Raw genomic sequence first — 23,972 nt, 5'->3', positions numbered from 1 at the left:
TGCTGCTGGCCTCCTGCCCTGGAGCCCGCCTGTGTGGCACAGGGGCTGCAGGAGGCAGGTCTGGGGGGGTGGGGGTGCTGGCAGCCCCAAGGGGGTTAGGGATGCCCAGGGGGTCCCACTTCACGGGGCTGTGAGGGTCCTGGGAGGCTGGGGCTCCCCTTGGCACCGCAGGCTGCTGCCAGTGCTGCTGACTGCCTCACTGCACCCTGGCCCTGGTGCCCGGCTGGGGCAGGGTGAAGCCCGGGGGAGGCTGTGGGGTGCCCAGGCGTGATGCCCGCAGGATGCCCGCAGCCTCGCTGCTCTGCCCCGGCCAGCCCCGAGCAGGGCACGCCGAGGGCTGTGGGGCCGCCCGGGCGGCCGTGCCCCCGCAGCAGCCCCGCAGCAAGCCCCGCTCAGCCGCCCCAGCTCGCCGGCAGTGAGCGCACGGGGAAACCAGCCATGAAGTCAGGGCAGAAACCCTCGGCGGCTCCTACGCCCGGCCGAGCGCTTGGCTATAAAAGGACTTACTCCATCAGCCCCCGGCCCCGCTTCCTCCCTGCCCCCAAGCCCGCTGGGGAGGAAGCATGCGGGGAATGCTTGGGCACGGGCCTTAGTCGCTGATTTTCGGAGTCTTTCCCCAAATATGGTGCCTGGGCCAGAGTCATGGTGCGCTGCGGGGCTGGCGCGCCGCGGGAGGGAGGGCTGGGGGGGGGCTGGCCCCTGGGCTGCACTGACATCACTGTCCCGGCGCCGGCCTTTTAGCACAGGGTCGGCCTCCTAACTGTGCAGTGTGCTGGCTCCTGCGCAGAGCATCACCCCTCGCCTCCGTGAGCAGCCGCTTGTAAGTCCTGCTGCGGGGGGGGGGCAGCGGGGAGGGTCCCCAGGGTGGGGACACCGACCCCTGGCGTGGGGGTGCTGCTCCCTGGGACGGGCACCCTGAGCCCGGGATGGTGACGCTGCTCTCGGGACTGCGATCCTGCTGCCTGGGTGGGGATTGTACTCCTCTGACTGGGACGGGGGTGCTGCTCCCCGGGACGGGGGTGCCGCTGCTTGGATTGCAGCGCTGCTCCCCGGACGAGGGTCAGGCTCCCAGGAATGGAAGCTGCCGCTCGGGCTGGGGACACCGCCGGGGTTCTGTGCCGCTCCTGCTCCTCAGGACCGCGTTGCCGCCGGGGCTGCGTGGCTGCGGGTCGGCCGGGCTCAGCGCCGCGGCGGCTGTCGGGGCCGTGCGGGGCTCGGTGCGGGGCTCAGGGGAGCGCGAAGGGGGTTCCAGCCTCCGCTTGCCCGTTGCTGCCTGGCACCTCGGTGGGGATGGGTGACGGGCAGGGCTCTGGTGTGCGCGGGGGCGGCTGGCGGCCGGTGGCCACTGCCGTGTGGCCGAGGGAGCCGTGACCGGTAAATCTGGGGTCTGCATGCGATCCCCCTGTGGCGGCCCGGGCCAGGGCTCGGGGCACCCGGGGTCAGGGCACAGAGTGGAGCTGGCTGCGGCACTGCGGGACGTGCCTGGCGGCCCTCCTGCTCCGGGCGCAGGCTGCCCCTGCATCGCCGGCAGCAAGCGGGGTCGGCATCCTCCGCTGCACCGAGCTGTGCCCGGTCTCAGAGCCCACCCTGCAGGAGCCAGCGGTCGGGGCGAGCCCGCCCGGGGCAGGGCGTGGATGTGGGGGCCGAGCACACGGCCCTGCGAAGGCACGGCCCCGGCACTCAGTGGCTCAATGCCAAGCAGGGGGCTGTGCGGGAAGGAGCGAGGCCAGCTCCGCTGAGGGCTTGGCTGCCGGCTCCCAGCGCCTCTCCCTCCTCCCTGGCACCCTCCGGCCCTGCCCGCAGCAGCTACCTGCCATCTCTGCCCGCAGCATGCCCTTACAAGGGCACGGGCACGGCTCCCACCGTCACCCTGCCTCGCCTGCCCTCCTCCCTGGCACGGGGACCTGCCGTGCTGAGGCCACCCCACGGCACCACGGCCACCCTGCCCCGGCACGGCATGGCCACCCCTCCATGCCACGGCCACCCAGCGCTGCCCTGGTCACCCTCTGCCACCTGGCCCCCTCTGCTCAGCAGCCCCGCTGCTGCTGCCCGAGGGCATGGCCACGCCAGGGGCGTTCACGCGTGCCAAGAGCTGGCAGGCAGCTGAGCAGGCGGGGGAGCGGGATGAGGCTGCTCTCCTGCGCAGCCTGAGCCGGGGAGTGGGAACGAGGCACCCCTGCTGGGACGGGAGGTGTCTGTGGCTCATGGCCATGCACTCACCTCCAAATGTGCCTGGACGGAGCCAAAGGGCTGTTGCGTGTCAAGGGAAGAGCCAGGAGGAGGGCGCGTCCCCACCACACCAGGGTGGGAGGTAGATGCTGCAGGGTGCTGAAGTGGCCGCGGGTCCACGGGCAGGGGGACAGCATCTCCACAGCCTGACAGTCCCTGTCCCACCGCCAGGTCTCCCACCCGCTGCAGACATGGCGAACAAGGGCCCGGCGTACGGCATGAGCAGGGACGTCCAGTCCAAGATTGAGAAGAAGTACGACGACGAGCTGGAGGACCGGCTGGTGGAGTGGATCGTGGCGCAGTGCGGGGCCGCGGTGGGTCGCCCCGAGCGGGGCCGCCTGGGCTTCCAGGTCTGGCTGAAGAACGGCATCGTAAGTGGTGGGGAGGCCAGGCGCCCACGCTGCCCGCCATCCCTAGGGCTGGGTGGGCAGCCGGCGGGGAGCTCCGCAGCCGGCGGCACGCGTGGCAAGCCCAGCCTCTCCTCTGCTGCAGGTCCTCAGCAGGCTGGTGAACAGCCTCTACCCTGACGGCTCCAAGCCCGTCAAGATCCCCGACACCCCTCCCACCATGGTCTTCAAGCAGATGGAGCAGATCGCCCAGTTCCTCAAGGCGGCTGAGGACTACGGCGTGGTCAAGACGGATGTGTTCCAGACCGTCGACCTCTTTGAAGGTGTGGGCGGGCGGGTGGGGGGCAGCCGGGGCTGGGGGGGGCCGGGGCTGCCGCTCTGCGCCCGTCCTCACGCCTCTCCATCCCTCGGCAGCCAAGGACATGGCGGCAGTGCAGAGGACGCTGATGGCCCTGGGTAGCCTGGCGGTCACCAAGAATGACGGCAACTACCACGGGGATCCCAACTGGTTCATGAAGTAAGTGGGCGAGCACGGCCCTGGGCGTGGGGACTCCCCCTGCCCGGCAGCGCCCGGGAGCACAGGGGATGCTGCGCTTCTGGCTGGGAAGCGATGGTGGCTGGGGACCCCCTTGGGGAATGGGGGCTGCCAGGCGCCCTGGGGTTGGGACGAGGGTCCGGCCGCCTGGGGGGATGCGGATGCCGCATGGACTCTCCCTCCACCCCGCAGGAAAGCACAGGAGCACAAGCGAGAGTTCACCGAGAGTCAGCTGAAGGAGGGCAAGAACGTCATCGGCTTACAGATGGGGAGCAACAAGGGGGCATCACAGGCAGGCATGAGCTACGGCCGGCCTCGGCAGATCATCAGCTAGGCAGCCCCCCTCGCCGCCCCCAGCCCTCCCGCCGCTGGGAGAGCAGCCCCAGCCGGGACCTCCGTCTTCGCTTCCCCTGGCCCAGCGCGCCGCGGCCGCCCGAGCGCCGGCGGCCACCACCGCCCCTCACCAATTGGTATTTATTGAAAAGAAAACGCCAGCCAGCCCAAACGACCCTTCAGCGCGACCAACGGCAGCACGTGCCCCTCGCGCGGCGACGCACCCAGCCTCGGGGACGCCGGGGCAGCCCCGCCACGCTCGCGCCGTGCCCCGGGCGGCCTCTCCCCTCCGGCCTCGCACGCTCCCGCCGCACCCCCGCGAGCCCCGCTGCCAGCCGGCCCCGGCCCCGCCGCGCTGCGCTTGCTGGCACCCGCGGGTGCCCCGCCGCCCTCCCTGGGACGGCGGGTGGGAAGGGCGCGCGCCCCAGCCCCCGGAGCCGCCCCGCCTGCCCGCAGCCCTGCACGAGCCCCGCGCCACTGCCGCAGAGCGCCTCGCGAACGGGGAGGAAAGGAAATTGGCCTTGGTTTTGTACTTCGTTTTTGTCAAAATTAAAAGGTTATTCATCTAGCGTGGCCTGACGAGGTTTCCTCCCGCCCGCCCCATCGCCCCCGGCCAGCGGTGCCCAAAAAGCCGAAGCCACCCTCTGTAGAAGCTGCTCAGGTCGCCTGGGCCACGTCCGCAACTTCTTCCAGCTCTGAACCTGGGAGAACCAGAGCTGGGACTGGGGCTTTCCCTGCCCAGCTCCCTCGGCTCCCGGGAAGCAGCGCCGGCTCCTGGCCCAGCCTCCCCGCAGGCCCTGGGCCTGGAGGTGCTGGGTGACTCATCTTTCCACAGCGGGAAAGGGCTGGGAAGGCAGAGCAGCGACAGATGGGGGAAAGGAGGGTTTTTAAGACTTTATTTGGAAAGCTACACAAAAGGGCTCTGCTGATTAAAAAACAAACCCCAGCTTTAAAAAAATAAACCACCGAACCCAAAGGCGCATGAACAAGCCAACCCTGCTCGCAGATGAGCCGCTGCCAGAGCAGCTCACCCTCCCCTTCCCTGCCCAAAGCAGGCATCGCCCCCCACCTCGCCCCTCCCGGGCGCTGCGCGTAAGCTGATGCCCCAGCAAGCGTTGGGGAGGCAACTGGGGGAAGTGGCCGCAGCGAGCTCGCACTGCCACGACCCCCGCGGCCGGAGGTGCTGCTGTGCCCACCGTGGCCGGGAGAGCCCCGTCCTGCCCCTCAGCAGGACGGCCGAGAAAGCCCTGCTGCCTCCTGCCTCCCCAAGCACAGGGCTGCTCGCGTGCCTGCGGGACACGAGGAGGAGGTGGCGGGGTCAGAGCACAGGGGACAGGGAGCAAACGCTGCTTGGAGATGGGCAAAGCGACTCTCCGCTTCTAAGCTGGGCGTGACTGGTGGGTACTGGCCAGCTCGTAGCCCAGCAGGGCAGGGAATGACAGCGCTGTGGGGTCCCTGCCTGCAGAGGCAGCTGCCGGGGGCCCTGCCACATTTTCCAGGCTCCCTCTGCAGAACCTGGGGCCAAAGCAACGTTTCCTCCCCGCACCGCAAGGCCGCAGGAGCTGTGGCGTGCAGGGGGCTCCGCGCATACCTGCGCCAGAGCCACCCCGCGCACAGGAGGCGTCGGCGTGGGGCCTTGCTCCACGCACAAAGGGAAGCCCTGAGTGCCGCTGCAGGGCAGGCTCCCTTAGGAATGAGTTTAAGGCTTGCTTTGTTTTCCAGAGCGAGGGAAAGGGAAGCTCCCCTTCCGCTGCCAGCACTCTCTTCTTGTTTCTGAGCCACTTCCAACACCACCTTCCGCAGGACACATGGCAACGGTCCCCGGTGGCTCAGGAAGCCTCTGCTGCCCGTGCTCGGGAAGGACGTACCGAGTGGGAGAGACCCAGCCCAAAGCCCCTGCCCCAGCTAGCATGTCTGGTGCTCCCTGTCCTCAGAGAGGAGCTCGGCCGTTGCCTCCCGGCCCAGGTACCCTGCCCCGGCAGGGGCCGCCTCGTGGAAGCTGGCAGCTCTGGCGCTGCTGGGAAGTTTCGGGTGGGTGGGGGTCCAGGACCCCTCCTCCCCCTCACCCTCCTGGGCAGGCTCTGGGTGCTCACACTCCACCTCGCCATCCTCGATGTCCTTCTCCCGGTAGAGCGGCACAGACTCCATCTCCAGGCCGCTCTCCAGGGCTCTGTGCTTCCCTCCCTGCTGGTACCATTTGCAGGCAGCTGAGCCATTGCAGGTCAGGTCAAGCCCCACGTTGTTCCTGGTCAGGCAAACCTCCAGCATGTAGTAGAAAGTCCAGAACACGGCAAAGCATCCCAACAGCAGGAGGGTCTGTGGAGGAGGAAACCCCTTAAGAGACAAAGCCCTCAACCACTGCGGAGCCCTGCTGTCGCCCAGCAGCGAGGGCACGGCCCCCGGAGGATCAGCGATGCTGGCTCCTGCTCCTCCGGTCCCTCCTGCAGAGGACAGGGTCTCCAGCCGCCGCTTCCCTGGCCCGCAGGCAGGCTCACCTTGAGGGTGTTGGCTGTGATCGTGTAGTGCTGCTCCTCAGGGATCTCCAGCCCTGGAGGGCAGGGCAGGGAGAAGTCGCTGCTCAGGTACTGCCCGCTCATGGCTTCCTCCAGCAGCCTAGGGGAGAGAGGCAGCCCGTGAGGGTCCCGCAGGCAGGACTGCTGCCGGGAGGCTCCCAAATGCCCACAAAGGGTCTGGAGTGCCCCCTCCACCACTGAGGGTTGCCCTCCCGGGTCAGACCCAGCCAACAGCCCCCAGCTCCCCTGCGCGGCATACCGAGGGCAGCCCCAGTACCCCATGGCAGGGGCCAGCAGCAAGGCTGTGGCCTCACCCTGCCGTGCACTCTCTGCAACACTGCTCCAGCCAAGCAGCACCTGCTTCTGATAACATCCCTTAGCCCTCCATCTCCTGTCTCCCCCCAAGACCACGTTGTGGTGTCCCACCTCTGCCGTTCCTTCATCTCTGCTGGGGACCAGGAGGAGCCGTACAGGGTCAGCTGCCACTGCCTCAAGGTCCCAGGCCTCAGGCTCTCATCTCCTGGGGAAGAAACAGGTTGGAGCAGTGGGGAACTCCCCCAGCCGGCTGGGTGGCACCACGTGGAGCCAACCCGTGGCCGCCCAGGTGCTGAGCTGGCAGCTCCCCAGGACGCGGTACGGAGCTGCTGCCGCCGCCCCGGGGAAGGCAGGACTCACCGATGTCCCTGATGACCAGCCTGTACGTGCCCTGCGCTTCCTCGCCCCAGCACCGGACCGTGGAGAAGGTCCAGTCAGCAAAGCCATTGGGGTCCCTGCCAAAGGGTGAGGAGAAACAACCCGTGAGAGGGTAATGCAGCCCAAGCTGCAAGGCTGGACATGGGCCATGGCCTTCCGGCTTGGGGCCAGCTGGGCTGGGCGTCCTGCCCTGCCGCGGGAGTGCCTCCGCACCCCCGCCCCCTTCAGTGCTTACGAGTCCATGCTCCTGGTGGTCCCTATCAGGGACATCATGCCGCTGGGGCAGAAGAGCCTGATCTCCAGGTTGCCGCGGCGGGGGTGGGTTATGGTGACGGTGACCGCCACATGCTCCAGGGTTCTCATGCCGGAGAGCTCCAGGTCAGCGGTGGTGACTGGTAAAGGGAAGGCAGGTTTTGCTGAGGCTGGCGGCCAGGATGGAGTCCCCAATTCCAGCTGGCCCCAAGGGCTGCTGTGCCACTTAGCAGGACACACGCGCTCGTCTCTGCCTCCTCCCAGCTGCCCCCGTGCACGTGTGCCCCAAGAGCAAGAGGCAGGAGCCAGGGCAGCCACACCCCAGGCAGGGAGGCTCTGCCAAGCGCCTGGCAGTGAAGCCGCGCTGCGCTCGGAGGCCTGGCCCTTGTCCACGCTCTGCAAGGAGACTCCTCGCCTTCCTGAGCTGGGCCACCTGCACACCTCCCCGGCTAGCACAGGTAAGGGCACCCTGGCACGCTTCTTCCCGGGCACCTCACGTCGTGCTTGGGCTGCTTGACACGTGCCGGGAGAAGTCAGGTCCTCCCAGATCAGAGGTGCAGGAGGCACCTGGTACTGGCTGTCCTCTGCCCGCAGCTGTGCCCTTTGTTCCCTCCCTGAGCTCAGCCAGGACCAGGCAGGGCGGAAACAATGGTGAGACAGGGGTGAGGAGGAGGTGGTGAGGAAGGAGGGGTGAAAGGCAACAGCAGCGTTAGCAGCAGGAAAGCTGACTCCTGGGCATCTCCCAGCACGTCCCAGGGCAGGAAGATGATACAAACCCACGCTTTCCTCTGCTCACAAGGAGGGAGCCAGGCACGCCTCCCTGCCCTTGCATTTACCAGCAGCCTCTTGCCTGCCGCTGAATCCTCATTGCACAAGTGGGGCCCAGCTGCTGCCTACACGACTGGTGCTGCTGCCCCACGGGCTCCCTGACATCCAGCTCTTCCCTTGGCCCTGACTCACAGCTTGCAGGTTCGGGAGCCCACCCAGAGCGCTTTGGCCAGTGAAATAATACCCTGTCCTGCATCAAATCCTTCCTGCCCTGGGTTTGTGCCAGCTTTTGGAAGCCCTGGAGGCTGCTCTGAACCCACAGTCACACAGGAGCCAGGTTTGGAAGAGGACCAGGATGAGAAGCCTGGCACCCATCTCAAGCCCTTCGCAGCTCAAGGGATGCTCACAGCCCCGGAGCTGCTAATGATAGCGCAGGAAATGCTTCAGAGTGGGTTCCAGCCTGTGGCTTGGCCTCCTCCCGGCAGCCCAGCCGAGCGGCAGGTGGGTGCTCCCCAGCACCTCTTCAGCGGGGAGGCAGGGGCACCCCAAGGCCGGGTGGCCAGGACACCCCCTGGGGCCACATGGGGAAAGGGTTAGCCCTGAGTCAGCCTGTACCTGGGGACAGTAGTGCCCCGGCCGCACGTTCCTCTGCAAGTGCTTCTCCAAAGCGCCTCTCTTCTGACTCTGCTGGCTGCCCAGCTTCCAGCTCACCACTCCTTTTAGGGCAGAAGGAGCTGCTTGACCCCCAACCTTCTCAGTGGCAGAGAGGGGCCAGCCTGAGGAGCAGGGTGTCACCCCTCTGTCCCGCTGGGGCCCTGCGGTTCTGGTACCTCCAAGGCAGCAGCCGGGCAGGGATGGGAGAGGCAGAGAATGCGTGCCCAGTGCCTGCCCAGCATCTCCTCAGCCGGCGGCAAGGAGGGGAGGGCCAGGGCCACCTGCAAGGGTGTGCTGGCATGCCGAGCACTGAACTCTTTCCAGAGGGAACTCTATCCTGTGGAACAGCCTCCGGGCGCTGCCAGCCCGCAGCACCTCTGCCAGGAGCTGCAGCTGGGGCAGCAAGGGCTGCAGGGCCACCGGCCCCCTGCGACGGCATCTTCGGTGGGACAGCGAGGGGGCCGGCGGCCCAGCCTCAGCATAAGCAGCTGTGCCCAGCCAGAGAGCCAGGCCCTGCTGGGGGGCCGGGAAGGGCTTGGGGCTGAGCTCTCCTTCCCACTGGTAGCAGCCGGAGCAGTGCCTTGTTTATGTGGACAGAGGCTGGCCAAGTCAGGAGCTGGAGCATTACCTAAAATGGTCAAAGCCAGACGAGCAGGTCTGGCTGCTGCCCAGCCCAGCCATGCTCGCAAATGCCTGTCTGGCTCCTCAAAGGCATCAATCTAGGGATGCAGTTATCAGGGAGGGGACCACATCCACAGACACACAGATCCCCTGGGGAAGGGCAGTGGAAAGAGAGAGGAAAAAGCCTGGTCAGCCCAACACTTAACCCCTTTGTGGCCTCGCACAGCCCAGGGCTCACCCTGCCAGGCTGTCAGCATGCCCAGCTGCGCCCCACGCCACCGGGAATGGGCTGGATCCCTGGCCTCAGTGCATACGGGCACGTGCTCTCTCGTGGCACACCTGCTCTTACCATTCCAGGTGACCTCCAGCTCCTGCGGGAGTAGCGGGATGCTCCTGCCCTCCTTCAGCACCGGGCTCACGTACGAGGCGAGGTACGGGACGGACTCCCAGATCTGTCAGGGGAAAGGCGAGAGGATTTAGCACAAGGTTGCGCCCTCCCTGTGCATCTGTCTCGCAAGCTGCTCCTCTCTGTAGCACACACGTGGATGTGGGCCCAGCTTGGGCTCAGGCCAGGGGGCCTCTCCCAGCGCTGCTCTGGGGCACGCAAACCCCAGCAGCATGCACGGGCTGCGGCGAGCACCGCAGGGCTGGAGAGGAGCGCCCGCACGCCTAGGAGCAGAAGGAAAGTGATGCCCCGTGGGCTAGAGGGGCTGACTGAGGCTCAGGACTCCCCAGCTCTGGGTTTGTCTCCACCACCACCTGAGTGGTTTTGAGCAGTTACTTGAAGCCATTCCATTTCAGCCCCAGGCACAGCAGGGCAGGAAACATAGCGGAACCCCAAGCCCTGCAGGAAGAGAGAGCAGCCTGGAAATCCCTGTGGAAGAAGGGGCATTGCTGGCAACCGGCAGCGACCAGGCACAGCTGTGCGGTGCTCTACGCACGAGTGAGGACCGAGTGCCAAAGGGATGTGCCCTGGTCTCCATACAACTGAAGGCACAGGGAGGAAGAGATGGGGGTGGCCCTGCCCGCTCTGGCCACACCGCTCCCTCGGCAGCCCCAGCAGCCTCCAGGATGCGGAGCCCAGAGCTGCCAGCTGAGAACACCCCATTTCCTCGGAGCATGACGCCCTCCCTGGAGCCCACCGCGTGGGGAGGAAGGTGCTGGGGCTGCTGACGAAACTCCCCAAGCCATGAATCAGAGCTGTCGTCTCCCACTAGTGAAGGCTCTCTCCCATGGCTATATATAGTGCTGAGAGCGCAGCAGCTCGGGGGCAGGTTTCAGACATTGCCAAAAGCCTCATTACTTCATAACTAAAGCAGCCTTACAGCGAGGGCTGGCAGGATGATGGCCAAAGTGCTGGCCCTGAACGGCAACAGTGTCACCCCATGGTGTTGCTGGCACAGGAGCCGTCGCCCGGGTGGGTCCACTCTACCTGCCTCTGGGGCGCACAAGGGGAATTACCTTGGCAGCGTTAACCAGCCTCCAGGCGTTCAGCAAGCCGAAGCCGTGCTGATGGCTATGGCTGAAGCCAGCCTGGTTGATGTCCCACTTCGCGTGACGATCCTCGTACTGAAATGAAACGCAGGGCACCCTTGTTACCTTGGGGGAACCCAGAGCAAAGGGGACCAGGCCCGAAGGGAAGGAGGCTCAGAAATATCCCGCAGCAGCAGGGAAGCAAACCCACATGGCCTTATTAGAAAGAAACAGGTTGACCTTTGTTTGAAAAAAGTCCCAGGACAAACAGGCTTCCCAGCTCCTCAGAAAGGAAATCAAGCAGAATGAAAGGGCACAAATGCCTCTGCTCTGAAACATCCCAGCTGCTCCCTGCCGCCCAAGCCGCAGGCTGTGGGATGGCAGAAGCCTTGGGGAGAAGGAACCAAGTCCTTTAAATCAACAAGAGCTAGGCCAGGGCAGATCTAGGTCCTATCACTTATCAGGTTGTAGTGCTCTGGCAATGCTGGCTTGCAGCTATGGAAAACACTGCCCTGTGCCAAGCGGGTAGAGCACTAGCTGGACAGGGACTCCTGCTCCCCAGAGGGGTGCCGAAGAAGCCCTGTCCCCAAGCCGAATTGGGCAGCTCCAGTCCGTTCCCGCTCCTGCTCTCTGCAGCGAAGCTGTTCTGGCGTTGAGCCGAGCAAAAGGAAGGGCTGTGTTTGCTGCCGAGCTCTCCGTTATGTTTATTTCCAAGAGCCCGACTCTCTGGGGAGCCTGAGGAAAGGCCAGAGCAGGGCAGAGCGCCCCGCTTTCCCACTGCACAGACTGTGGGGTTGCATTGCAGAGATGCGTGCCGGCCCTTCGGCTCCTGGTGTCCTCAGGCGAGGCACGGTTGAGCCCCTGGAAGACCTGTACCCTGGCAGATGGAGGCATTCCTGGAGCAAATACCCCATTTATTATCATGACAGAAGAAAATGCCTCGGCCGCATTCCTGGGAGGAACAAGGGGTGAGGGGAAAACACAATCCCTTTGCTGGGAGCCAGACAACGGAGAGATTTATCGAGGGGCCGGCAGACGTGACCAAAGACGTGCAGAGCAGGACCTCGGCCATCCTGCAGCATCCCTGAAGGGCAGCAGGAGGGAGGGAGGGCCACTTTACCTTGGTGGTGGTGAAGACAATGATGTGCTGGACGTCTCGCCAGGTGAGACACGGCCGCACCTGCAGCATCAGCGCAATCATCCCGGCCGCAAGAGGAGCGGCAGCCGACGTTCCCGTGTGGCCCTCTGTGCAGCCCGTGCCCTTCTGCAAATCCCAGTCTGTCGTCACCTGCCCAGAAAGAGGAGAGGTGCCTCCTGTCAGGCCACCGTTTGCCATGCTGGGGTGGCCGGGATAGGTACTGGAGCGACCAAGCCCGCAGTCCCCGTCCCGAGCCTGGCCCTTGCCACACCAGCTCCACCAGCAGCCTGCGTTCAGCCTGTGACACAACTGCTGGCAAAAGCCCCGGGGACACGGGATAGCTGCCCCCCACGCTACGCAAAGGGCGCGAAAGGTGGGGGTGCTGGGGCCCCCCACCACCGCCCCGGACACAGCTATGAAATGAGCAATGCCCGAGCACGAGAGGCAGACGCAGGGCCAGAGCCGCGCTCCTGGCAGAGAACAAGGGGGATCGCGGAGAGCTTGCCAGCGAGGGCGGCCCGGGCGCCCTGCGTGATGGCCAGGGTCCTCACCTACCGCACGAGCACCCCGGCAGCGTGCGGGGCGGCGCACAAGCTGGTGGGTTTTCTGGACAGCCCTGCAGTGCTGATTTACCGCTTGTGCACTTCTGTCAGCAACGCTCACATAATTTCTATCGCTCTACCACAAGCCTGATGAGGAGGAAAAGATCCCCCACTGGCTGGCTGGACGCCTGAAGAGAAAGCTTGGGAAACTGGGAGTGAGGGGGGAGAAAAGACGGGCAGCTCTCCTGCCCAGCAGTCTGGGTGCCCCCGGCCAGCCCTCTCCTCCAGCACCACGGGCCCCCAGGGGCACCCGATTATTATTTGCTGAGGACAGTGAAAACCTTCCCCACTTCAGGACGCCTTTGGCCGGGCCGAGCTGTCTGTCCCGGGGGAGAGAGGAGCTAACCCAGCCGCCGCTGCACTGCTGCTACGGCAATTACAAGGGCACTTTGTGCAGGCGGTGGTGCCGTTCCCCGTTCTGCCAGGCAGCTGGCCCAGCCAGGCGTGTCTGTCTAATCGTGGCCTGCCCCAGGTGAACAGATGGGAAAGCCTTTGAGCAGGCAGAGGGGCGTGAGGTTTGGCAGAGAGCGGCAATCAGAGCGTGACAGCCCAAGCAGGGGAGGCATTGCTGCACGCAACGCTGGGCCAAAGAGCCGGGCTTCTCCGCGCCGTGCCGGGGCACGCAGCAGGGTTTAAAGGGGACCACAGACACCACCTGCACGCCCCTTCCTAAGAGATTTGCTACAGCAGAAGGAAAAGGAGGGACTGCAGCTGAGTGCTGGTGATCCCCCGCCCAGGGACACCTCCTGCCTCCCTGCAACCACAGGGAAAGGCAAGCTGGGGCAGCAGGGCAGCACCCAGCCCGAACACAGCACACCGAGGCCAGCACCCAAGCCTGACCCCCTTTGTAAAGGCTTTCAGCCAATATGAGGGAGTTCCCTGGGTGCCCAAGGATTCCCCCTCCAGAGGAAAGACATGGTGAGGTGGTCCTAAACCTCCTGCCTGTGTGAACCACAGCTAATCTGTCCGTCTCCCAGCCGCCTCTTCTGCACGGGCAGCTTCCCCCTAGACAGGAGGGAGGAATTTGCAGCACATGAGCTTTCTTTCTCTCTGTGGTTGCTGAGATCAGGCTGGGAGATGGGAGGGGCAGCCAGAGATCCCATCATCCTCCCTCAGCCAAGACCAGAACAACAAGAGCAGGGCAGCAGCAGAGGGAGAGGGTCAGGGATTAGCTGCTGAAAAGCCTGGAAACATTTCCCAGGCAGTTCCTCACCGGGACGTGGGTACCCAGCAAAAACCCATACAAGGTAGGAAGGACAACACCATAGCTCCCAGTTGAGAGAGATGTCCCTGTGCTGGGAGCTGGGATGCACACAGTTCAGCACAGGGCTGAGCAGAGTGGCTCAGGCAGCTTCTCCCTGGGGCAAGGGCATGAAAGCGCCTTTGCAGCTGCTGTTTGCACAGTGGTTAGCTAAGGGTAAGGAAGAGCAGCTTTACACTGCTCTGGACCACAGACGGTTGCTCTGGCCTGTGGGAGCAAGAGCTGAGGCACAGCAGGGACCCAGGCAGGCACTGGTCCCCTCGCCCCTGCTCGCAGCCGGCTCGGCTACCGAGGCCAGACCAGCCCTTGCGAGAAGCTTCTGATTTCAGCCAACATCCGTGAGGCCTTTGGAGGTGATGTCCCTTAGCTCTGCTCCCCACGCGTGAAAACCAGCGCCAGTTCAGGGAGAGGCACACACACCCCAAACTTGAACTCTGCCAATGTTCTCCAGGGTACTGCAGACACGCAGAGAGCCTTGCTGCCTTAGGACCAAAATACCAATCCAAACGAGCTGCTGCTGCTGCTGAAGACAGCTGCTACTCCTAGGGACCTCAGGCTCACCGTAAGGAGTCCTTTACGGATGGACAAGGCGTCCCAGCTGAGGAGCAATGAATGCAGATAGCTTCCTTTGGCGAGAGAGAGGAACTGGGCCTGAACTCAGCAACCTCAGGGGAAACTTGAGCAATTTACAGTTTGGGACCTTCCTCATCTTCACTGCTGACCACCGCGTCACTCCAGCACAACTGGGCCTCTGCAGAGTGACTGCGCAGAGCACAGAGAGCCTCAAAAGAGGCACCGGGAGGTTCCCAAGTTATGCCACCTCACTGCGAGCTGAATGCATCTATCACCCTGTGCTCCCCGCAGGGAGACAGCCCGCGCTGCCAAGAGCTGCTGTTGCCTCCTGTACTTGACTTCGTAACATTCTGCCAGCTGTTAACAACTTCAGCTTGCACTCGGGCACCGCACGTCCTACAAAGAGCACCCTGAGCAGCATAAGCTTTTGGTAGGAAATGCAGCTAGTGCCAGAAGCCGTATTGAATTCTTCCCATTAAGGAAACCACACGAAGTTTATAGTCTGGTAAAAGAAAAAAACCCAGCAGATGGCTGCTGAGAAGTTAACTCTGACATCGCTGAAGCACAGCTAAAGGGCGTTTAGGAGCCCACTATCCTCCAGAAAAAGGGGCATGCAAGTTCTAACATGGCATGGGCTCGCTAAAGGAGCGATCGCAGGACCGGAGGGCAACAGGACGGCTCTCTGGCACGTGCTGTGCCTAGGCTGCGCGTGGCATCTCATCCTGGCTCCCTAAGGAGCACCGGCTCCCGCATTACTGTCCCATAAGGCCAGGGTTCGAAATGAAGGGGCGTTCGAGACCTTCAAAGCACTCTCACCAGCAGCAGGCCTGGGAGAAGCTGGACATAAACCCAGAACTCCCTAACTCCCGATGAAAGTGCAGCAGAGCCCTCGCTGGGCTGCTGTTTCCTTTTTTCCTAGCGTCAGTAGTTTCCAAACCAGCTTGGGACAATTGAAGTTATTTCTGAAAGGAAAAATCAGCACCATTCTGGGTTTTACTTTCCCTGCCACATGAGTCGAGCCATCACTCCAGGCAGATTGTGCCATGCTCTAGTTAGGCAGGGATTCCTGCCCTGGCTCTGGACTGCAAGAGGAGCTTGCCGAGTCCCAGGCAGGCGGCTGAGGAGCCCAGGTTCTCCCTGTTCCCCCAGTTTACCCAGCACGCAGGGAAGCCTGTTTGACAAGCCTGGATTCAGCTCCTCTCCGGCAGGCACAGAGCCCCAGCCGCACGTCCCTGCTTGCAGGAGCACCCTAGGTGTCGTCCCTCAACTGTCAGGCCCCCGGAGACTCCCGAGCACACGCTGCCAACGCTGATCTGCCACTGGGGTGTCGCTGCCTCATTGGCTTTACCCAGAAAGTGCCTCTGGGAACTGCCTGTCCTGATGGGAGACCCTCCCGGTGCCTGCCGAGCCAGGGACAACCCAAACCCAGTCAGGCCTGGGAGCCAGTGACATTTACCTGAAGCTGCCCCAGGGTGGTTTGGGCTCTTGCCGTCCCCACTGGCACCACAGGGCAGGAACGGGTCACAGCCATACAGGCTGGTCAGCCTGACAGCCCCCCAAGTGCACCAGCAGCAAGGGAGGAACACGCTGCGTCAGGCCTGGCGTTGGGGAAAACAGGCCTGGCTGCTTGGCTTGGGCAAAAAGGACATTTTGTTGACAAGAAGTCATTTTTTGGCAAAAAAAGGAAAAGTCGATAAAAATATTCTGAAAAATTCAGCTGGGAGAGGCACGCATGCCAGAACAGAGAGGGAGCTGAGGCCAAGTAGTTTAAAGAGCCCGATGCTGCTCCCAGCCCTCCGTGCTCCCACATCCCTTCGGAGCAGAAGTGAGGGGGGCTGGCTGGGCAGGGAGTGCCACAGCCCCCCCCGAGCTGAGCCTCAGCCGCCCCTGCCCCTTTCTCTTCAGGAAAGCCCACAGTAGCCCAGGCGTCTCGCTCCAGGCTCCCTCCTTGCTGTGCAAAGGCGGCACGCACACAGCTGGGATAAAGCTTGTCTTCTGCCGGCTGTCACTGGGGCTGAGCTGCGGGAGCAGCCTGGACGACGCTCCCAGGGACACAGCACAGAGGAATTTCTTCAGGGATCACCCAAGTGGCCCCTGTCCCAGAAGATGTCTGCCTGCAGCTCCCAGCAGTGCAGAGCGGGGAGCTAAGGGAGCGCAGTCCCTGTCCCTATCAGCCTGACACCCTGCCTGTGCTCGAGGTGACGCACGTGACACACGCAGGGTCTGTGTCTGGGGCTGGGAAACTCAGTGTGCCCACAAACACCCCTGCGGAGGGTCACTGCACCACGGGTCACAGCCTGACAGACAGTGACGACACAGGGAACAACTAGAAACAGGAACCTCCCTCCCGGAGCACTGTTTACGCAGGGCCTCGATACAAAGCGTGTTCATTCCCTGCCTTGCAAAGGAACCCGACTACCAGCCTAAGGCAGATGTGTGGCAATCAGAAGGGACAGAGCTTCGTCCCTTCTCCGCGCTTGCCGTTCCAGCCCCGCGGCCAGGTGCGGCCAGCAGAGCACAGGGGAAGATGTGTGCCTTGCACGGTACTCACAATGCTCCTCATCATCTTGTCCCCGCCGCTGAAGGTCACCGCTAGCATGGAGGCGCATTCCTCGGCATAGAACGGCATGGAGCCTGTCTCGTCCACCGCGCCTGGGAAAAAGTGACAGGCATTGACTGTATGGGCTTAATATTACGCAGATCATCTACCCCTCACGTAGCTTCTGCTCTCGAGAAAACGGACTAGACATTTCTTTTCCAACCTGCACCATAGGAACGCTGCATTTTGGGTCACTCCCTCAGCATGGCAGCGTGTCTGTCACAACCCCAGCGATGGAGACCTGAAGGCAGGCAGGAATTTCTTTGGCCCCCTCTTTCTCTGTAGGTCAAAAAAAGCCTGCAGACTTGAGGGCTGAAGCCCAGCACCTGTACACACTGCCACATTCACTCCCGGACGACAGACGCTCTCCCGCAGGTTCCCACTAATCAGCCAGCTTCCAGCTGGGCAGCTTTTGTGCTTTTGGGATGATCTCATTTTTCCACGCTGGGAAGAAACGAGACGGAAGACGCAGGCACTCACCTATCGTGACAGTGTAGATGGAATTGGCGTAACCATCATAGTTGCAGTTGTCGCTGTGCTGCCCACCGTTGCCACTGGCCACGACGAAAATGCTCCCAAAGCCCCTGCGACCCGCTATCACGCCGTGCTGCAGGGCGGCCTGCGGAGAAGGAACAGTCGCTGGTCAGGGCACGTTCCCGCGCCTTCCCCGCTGACCCCAGAGGGTTTGTGCCAGCAGCCACAGCTGGCACGCCTGGCTGCGAGCGTGGGGGAGCAGGGCTCTCCCGGACCTCGCGGCACACCTCGCTGCTAAGCCAGGCGCGGACGGATGCCGGTGCCTCCCCCGAGCCGCCTGTGCCGGGGAGGCGTTCGCCCTGCAGACTGCCCGCAGGCACAGGACGTGCTGGAAAGCTCCGTCCTGGCACCTCTGTCCGGGAACCAAAGTCCACGCTCCGAGATTTCAATAACTGGCCCTGCCAAGTACGCGGGGCGATAGCAGCGCCAGCCACAACCCGCCCGGGCGTAGTTCACCGGCTGGCAGAGTCAGGGAGGCGCGTCTGTTACAGCCCCGACCAGACACCGAGATTCCAGAGCACGTGCGTTACGAAGGCAGTGCTGCGGCCAACGTCTGGGCTGAGGAATGGCTGCTCTATTGCTTGCTATGATTTTAAAGCGGATTCTGCGTTAAAAATAAAAAAAGAAAAAGGAAAAGCAGCCTTCCAGGCAATCGCAGCACAAAGCATTTGAACTCCAGAGGAAACACAGCAGCCCTAGCCCTCCCAACTTCAGCAGGCTCGCTCTGCAGCTGGCTATTCTGGAGCACCAAGGGTTTCCCGCTGACAGAGACTAACCACGCGTGGCTGCTGCCCTTCTGCAAGGCCCCAGCTTCCACACGCACTCGGGCGTTGCCTTCGCTGAGAAACACAACTACACCGGCCCCGCTTGGGAAGCGCGTTTCTAGGCTGACACCTTGCACAGACGTCACTCCTGCCTAGACAAAGGGTATGTGTCTGATGGACGAGCAAAAAGCAATCCCGCTGGAAACCAACCCTCCTCCTCTGCCCGCCCTTCGGCAGATGAAGGCACATACTGCATCGGCCACAAAGCCCTCCAGACGCTCTGCTGTGGCGAAGCAAGCTTCCCTTGTGCTCTGTGTCCCAGAGCTTGTTACAGCCGTCTCTGCATGCAGGAAGAGAATAAATTAACTTGCAGAACTAGAAACCGTTTGTCATTGTGAACTGATAGCTCGGCTGTCAGCGTTGCTGCAAACAGCACAGTAACTGCTACCTTGTGGTTAGGAAAGTACAGCAAAAGGCTGCCAAGCAAAAGAGAAATTAAGCGGAACCACATCCTGGGAGCAATGCAGCGCCGGCTTTGGGGCCCCCTCGGCGACCCCTCGCTGCAGCACCTGGGCAGTGGAGCCAGGCACAGGCAGCTGGCCATGTTTTGCAGCGGCTCTGCAGCACGGGCGCTGCCAGGAGGCCGTAACGGCCTGGGAAGGGGCTTCAGCTCTGACACTTCCCCATGCTGTGGTCCCACTGAGAGTGAACGCAGCCATTGCCCCAGCCACTTATTGACTCCTGGCATTTGGAGGCATGCTCCCTGCCTTGAGAACCACCCTTAAAGCAGGAACGCTCAGTGCTCTGAGTGGAGAGCATCCCTTGGGTTGCAAAAGCTGTCAGAATACCACCACGGGTTTTGCAACAGAGTGTTTTCCTGCTGGAACCAGCCTCTCCTGGCAAAGCTCATGTAACGCTGCCTGAACGCTGCCCTCCCGCAGCAACGTCACCTCTCCCCACCGTGTGGTAACGTGCAACACCTCTTCTGGCAGTGATGGAGGCAAACAAACGTGTGCTGCGCCACAGCAATGTCCCTCCTCACCTGCCCAGGCAGGCAAGAAACCACAAGCCCCGGAGGGCTAGCCCAGGGCTGGCCCGTGCTGCTGGGACTGCTTTTTACCTTTCCCAGTTGATGTGGGCCATCCACGGTTTTCCCATCATCATCTGGACCCCAGCTGCAAAGAGAGACACCATGAAGTGACAGCCCCAGGAGTTGCAGACAGCAACTCTTCCTCCCGTTACAGCGAGCTACAAGCAGCCACCAGTTACTCCTAGCACCCTGACTGGGACTAGAGGGTGCTGTACTTTCCCATCCGTCAGGTTGGCCCCTCGCTGCTGGGATATCGTAGTCATGTTTGCACTGTGCCCCCGGGTCAGATTCCAGCGGACAAAACGTTTGACTTTTATTTAACAACCAGCTTCTCACACATTCCAGTCCCTGTCACACGGCTCCCCAGCCACAGCGGGGGACACAGAGTCCCCCAGCTCAGCCAGCCGGCGGGACGTGCTGCTGCAGCAGCACTCAGAAGGCAGCCTTGCAACCGTAGGTGCCATGCACGGCCCGGGCCGGCTCTCCAGTAACTGGAATACTGATGTTACTCTTAACAGCAGTAACAAAGAACCCCATCTTATGTGCCCGGCTGCAAATCCCCTCGAGGTTCAGCTGCACAGAGCCCCCGAGATGGCCTGACCACAGGGCAGAGGCAGGCACCAAGCCCAGGGGGACAAGCAGGGCGTTCCCTCTGTGGGACGGGCCTGCCACCTCGCAGCCTGGCTGCCAGGCATGCTCCCAGGACCCACAAAAGCAGGACTGATTTCGGTGCCTCAAGGCTAGCTGGAGCCATGGGAGGAGAGGGGCTGGTGTGAGCATTCAGCTGAGAGCTGCGAACCCCTCCCCGGAGCCCACAGCCCTTCGCTGGCTGTCGGTGTGGCCCAGTGCAGGGTCCCCTTGGGGCTCACCTGCAGCTGTAGATGTCGTTGATCTGATAGTGCTTGTTGAAGGCGATGGCCTCCATGCTGTCGGTGAGGGGCCCATCCAGCACTCGTATGCCTGCAGGACAAAGGACAAGGAAACACGACTGAAGCAGATCAAAGCAAGCTGTCTAAACAGTGCAAACAAATCCCTTGGCAGGTTCACACCGGGGACGCTTGCTCTCCCAACCTGACCGAACCAGATCTCCCAGAGCTGTAACCCTGCTGATCAGTCCCCGATGGCTAGGTGCGCCTCAGGGGTTACAGGTGCACCCTCACACGCAGCTCCACGTCCTCTGCTGGACACGGCTTTTCTGCCAAGCAAGCCCTCCAGTCCCACTACCAGAACCAGGGTGGTGACGGCACAACCGAACGCCAGCTGGGCTCACTCCTGTGCGCCCCTGAGCCCCCCGACCCAGAACACTGTTCCCCAGGGGCTTCTTCACATCCCGCCCTCCGTTATCCTGCTGATTTTCAGGGCTAGTCCCTGCTGGGAGCAATCGCTTCCCTTTCTGAGCTGCCAAACAGCCAGGCTCGGTTTGGGATGGATGGCACGCTTGCCTGCTGAGGGAAGGGCGCAGGACACCCCAGCTGGCGCACTTGGACCAGGAAGGCGAGGCCACCTCTCTGAGTAAACCAACAAATGCTCAGTGCTGAGTTTTCAGTGACACAAATGGTTGATAATTACAGTTTTGCATCACGGTTTAGGCTGGCAAAGGACATTACAAATGGAAACCAGGCATGCATCTCAATTAAGCCTATTTATAAACAGCGTGACCGCCCACCCATCTCAGCTCTCGCCTGACGCAGCACACGCACGGCTTTTCACTGCCACATCTGAGCCTCCCCCGTGGAGGAGCGGAGCAGCCCAGTGAGGGATGCACTGGCTCTCCCCACGCCAGCTCCGGTGCTTACCACGCTGCCCCGGCAGCCTCCCCGTCCCCCCGCAGAGCTCGAGGCTGCCCCGCTGCGCTCGCCCTGCAAGGCCCGGCACACCTCTGGAGAGCCGAAGCCTGAAGAAGTGCCAGGTCCCGCCTGAGCCACCAGGGTTAAACCCTCCCTATCCGCCGTGCTGCAGTTAAACTATGAGCTCATCTTTCCTTCTGCCAGCTGGGCTTTGCTAGCAGCGTCTGCCTACAGCCTCCCAGGCCGGCTGGAGCCTGGGGACCCTGCCGTGCCACCACCAGGGTGGCTGCTCAGGGAGCAACCTGCCAGGGCGAGGCTGGGAGGGGGCCGAGCACAGGGCGGGGGTGCAGAGCTGCCTGCGGTGCCCTTGGGCAAGCTCTGACCCCCAGCATGCTGCTGGCACCCCGGAGCCCACCCACTCCCCAGCCCCGCGTCGCAGCCAGGGAACGTGGCACCATCTGCCGGGTATGGAGAGAATCACGTCCCTGGCTGCAGCACAGCGGGACCCTCCTCTGCTCTGCGAGGGGCGCATCCTGCCCGGCAGAGAGGTCTCTGGAGCACGCAAGCTCCGGAGGCAGCCAAGGCTTTGCAGAGGAGAGATGCGCAGCCGGACCTTTGCGCCCTGTCCATCCACACAGGGCAGGCCTGAGACCAAGGGAGTGCAGGAGACTGGCAAACATTTGCTCCCCCAGTGCCTCCAGATGCAGCCTGCAGCATGCAGGCACTGGAGTGGGCATGTCGCCACATGTTTGCCTGGCCTAGGCTGCACGGTACGGACGTGCCTCTCCCAAAATCTCTGTGGCTGGGCAGGTGGCGTGCTGGGAGTGCTCTGGGAAAGCTGCCCCAGCACACACTTATCCTGCTCTTCCAGGAACTGCCTCCCCTGGAGAGGAGCTCAGGCAGATGCTGGTTCCTCCCTCTGACAGACTGACCAGCCTCAGCAGGCACCGGCTGACTCGGAGCCGCTTCGGCCAAGCCACCCCGTCCCGCAGAGCCGTGTCCTGGCCCCGCAGCGTCAGAGGCGAGACGAGCCAGGCAGGAGCACAGCATGTCACAGTGCCGAGCCGTACACATACCTGCGATGCGGCTCCCGTAGGCTACGCCCACCGTGCAGAAGCTGTTGTTCGGCACGGCGGCGATCTCCCCAGCGCAGCGGGTCCCATGGTGGTTGCCGTTCTCCTCGTCAGGGTGAGGCATAGGGTCGGGGTCGTTGGAGTTCAAATCGTAGCTGCCTTCTGGGCTCTGAAAACAGACTCACAGTCACAACTCGGGGCTCTGCTCTCCTCTCTTTGGGAAAAGCAGGACTTAGGAGCACGCTGCGCGGGCTGAAGGACAGCCTGGAAGTCACGGGAACTTAGAGGGTGCTTCCACACAGGGCCGCAGCTCAACACTGCTATCTGGTAAACCCACAACTACGGTGCAAAATCTCCCAGGGAGAGGTTTGCCACTGGCACTTCCCACCCTGGCCGAGCCCAGGGCGACAGCGTGGGTGAGGCTTTGCCAGCGGCCGAGCTCACGCCGCACTGCCCAGCTCACCGGAGGCCCACGCCGGCCGTGCTGCCTGCCCCGGCCTCCGGCTCGCCCCAATGCCCTCCCACCGCAGAGCTGACACTCACATAATTTGGCTGGATGTCTTTGATGGTGTGTTCCACTCCATCGTCCACCACCACCACCGTCACGCCGCGCCCCGTCACGTTGCGCTCCCAGACACCTGTGACGTTGATGTCCTTCCCCGGGCTCTTGCGGTTGTTCTAAGAACCAGAAAGGACAGCAAGGGGAGAGGAAAAGCAGAGGAGCGGGTCAGCTGCGAGGAAAGGGGCTCCCGGACCTTTCGGGCATGCTGGCTGACGTGTGGGGCCAGGGCTGGGCTGGAGCACAGGACGGAGTTGCAGGACGATCATGGGAGGTTTGTTTGACGCGGACTGCGAGCAACAGTTGCTCGAGCCACGAAGCGGAGCGCTGCAGGGCCAACATCGCGCTTCAGCCTGCTAACGGCACGGCACGCTCTGGCCGAAAGCCCTCTGCCCACCCCAGTGCCACGGGCACGCGGCCGGCTGCAGGAGCTGCCACCTCCCGTCGCCACGGCGGGCAGGGCGAGCCTTTGGCGCATCCTCCTTGCCACAAGGACGGAACACAAGGACGGAAAGCGAGCGTTCTGCCTGCCGCACGACAGCTCGCTTGCGGCCACGTGAACTGCCTGAGCCTGCTAGCACAACGGGAGCCGGAAAATCACTCACCAGATGCCACTGCTGGGGGTATTTGGGATCGTTAAAGTGCAGGCTGCGTTTGGAGCGTTTCAGAAGCTTCTGCTCCGAGTGCCACCGCACGCTGTCGTGCTGTGCAAACAAAGTGTCCACCGACCTCCTTATTGCTTCGGGTTCGCCTGCGGCGTGGCCGTCGGGCTGGTAGGAGAAGAGGTAATGGCCTTTGAGCTCCCCAACGCGGCCCATGTTCACCAGCCCCGCGGCCCGGGCCAGCTCCTCCGCCCGCTGCTCCAGCTCCTCCTCGGGCACGTCCAAGCTGACGGCCCAGGTCAGCCTGCCGTGCCGGGCCTCAGTGGCGGCAGCGCGCTCCCCGCCGCCGGCGGGCCCGTCCGACGACGCGAGGGGGATCCAGGCGGCGCTCAGCCAAAGGCACGTGTGGATACAGAGCGTGGCCTCCATCCCCGCGCTCCATAGCGGCGCCCGCCGCTTCCAATGCGGCATCAGACAGGCGGGCTGCAAACGGCGGGGAACAAAACCGGTGAGCAGAAGCTCCTCTGGCCCGGAACGGGGCGGCCACGGCCTCGCCCGAAGGTCCCACGGCGCCCGGCGGGCAACGCCGGCCCGCCTGGGCGTGCCGCCAACCCCCGGGCTCCGGCTCTAACCGCCCGGCGCCGCCTTCGCGCCCCCGGGGAGCCGCTCCACCGGGAGAGGCGGGCGGCCCCGGGAAAGGCGGCCGTCGGCGGGGCAGGCCCGGCCGCCCGCCGCGCCCCGGGGCTGGGCCCGCGCTCCCCGGGGCGCTGCGGCCGCGGCAGCCGAGAAAGGGGGCTGCCGTCCCCGGCCCCGGCCCCGGCCCCGGCCCCGGCCCCGGCCCCGGCCCCAGCCCCGTCCCCGCCGCTCACCGGGCCCGGGCCGCCGCCGCCGCCGCTTCCGGATGCCCGGCGGCCGCTGACAGCAACGTCAGATCCGGCGGCGGCGGCGCAGACCTCCACTCCGCTAGGGGGC

At 63.6% G+C, this 23,972-nt stretch overlaps 2 protein-coding genes across 2 annotated transcripts; one reads left to right on the top strand and one right to left on the bottom strand.

Moving 5' to 3' along the window:
- The first annotated feature begins 735 nt into the window (after positions 1 to 735).
- On the top strand, positions 736 to 4,012 carry TAGLN (transgelin). Its single transcript, XM_064470731.1, has 5 exons — positions 736 to 820; positions 2,401 to 2,600; positions 2,722 to 2,899; positions 2,991 to 3,093; positions 3,304 to 4,012. Exons 2-5 carry the CDS (start codon positions 2,421 to 2,423, stop codon positions 3,443 to 3,445), a joined length of 603 nt encoding a protein of 200 aa, XP_064326801.1. The 5' UTR covers positions 736 to 820; positions 2,401 to 2,420; the 3' UTR covers positions 3,446 to 4,012.
- Positions 4,013 to 4,323: 311 nt separating this feature from the next.
- Positions 4,324 to 23,961, bottom strand: PCSK7 (proprotein convertase subtilisin/kexin type 7). Its single transcript, XM_064470727.1, has 16 exons — positions 23,870 to 23,961; positions 23,004 to 23,483; positions 22,383 to 22,517; positions 21,843 to 22,008; positions 19,849 to 19,939; positions 19,010 to 19,064; positions 17,072 to 17,210; positions 16,544 to 16,644; positions 11,539 to 11,706; positions 10,407 to 10,514; positions 9,295 to 9,397; positions 6,886 to 7,042; positions 6,633 to 6,727; positions 6,384 to 6,477; positions 5,940 to 6,057; positions 4,324 to 5,760 (listed from the first exon to the last, which is right to left on the bottom strand). The coding sequence occupies exons 2-16, from the start codon at positions 23,469 to 23,471 to the stop codon at positions 5,350 to 5,352; spliced, it is 2,409 nt and encodes an 802-aa protein (XP_064326797.1). The 5' UTR covers positions 23,472 to 23,483; positions 23,870 to 23,961; the 3' UTR covers positions 4,324 to 5,349.
- Positions 23,962 to 23,972: the final 11 nt, after the last annotated feature.

This window comes from Phalacrocorax carbo, chromosome 21 (genome assembly GCF_963921805.1).
Source record: "Phalacrocorax carbo chromosome 21, bPhaCar2.1, whole genome shotgun sequence".
NCBI lineage: Eukaryota > Metazoa > Chordata > Aves > Suliformes > Phalacrocoracidae > Phalacrocorax > Phalacrocorax carbo.
Note: the sequence above shows the minus strand (reverse complement) of the source record. Positions and strands in the feature narration are given on the sequence as shown.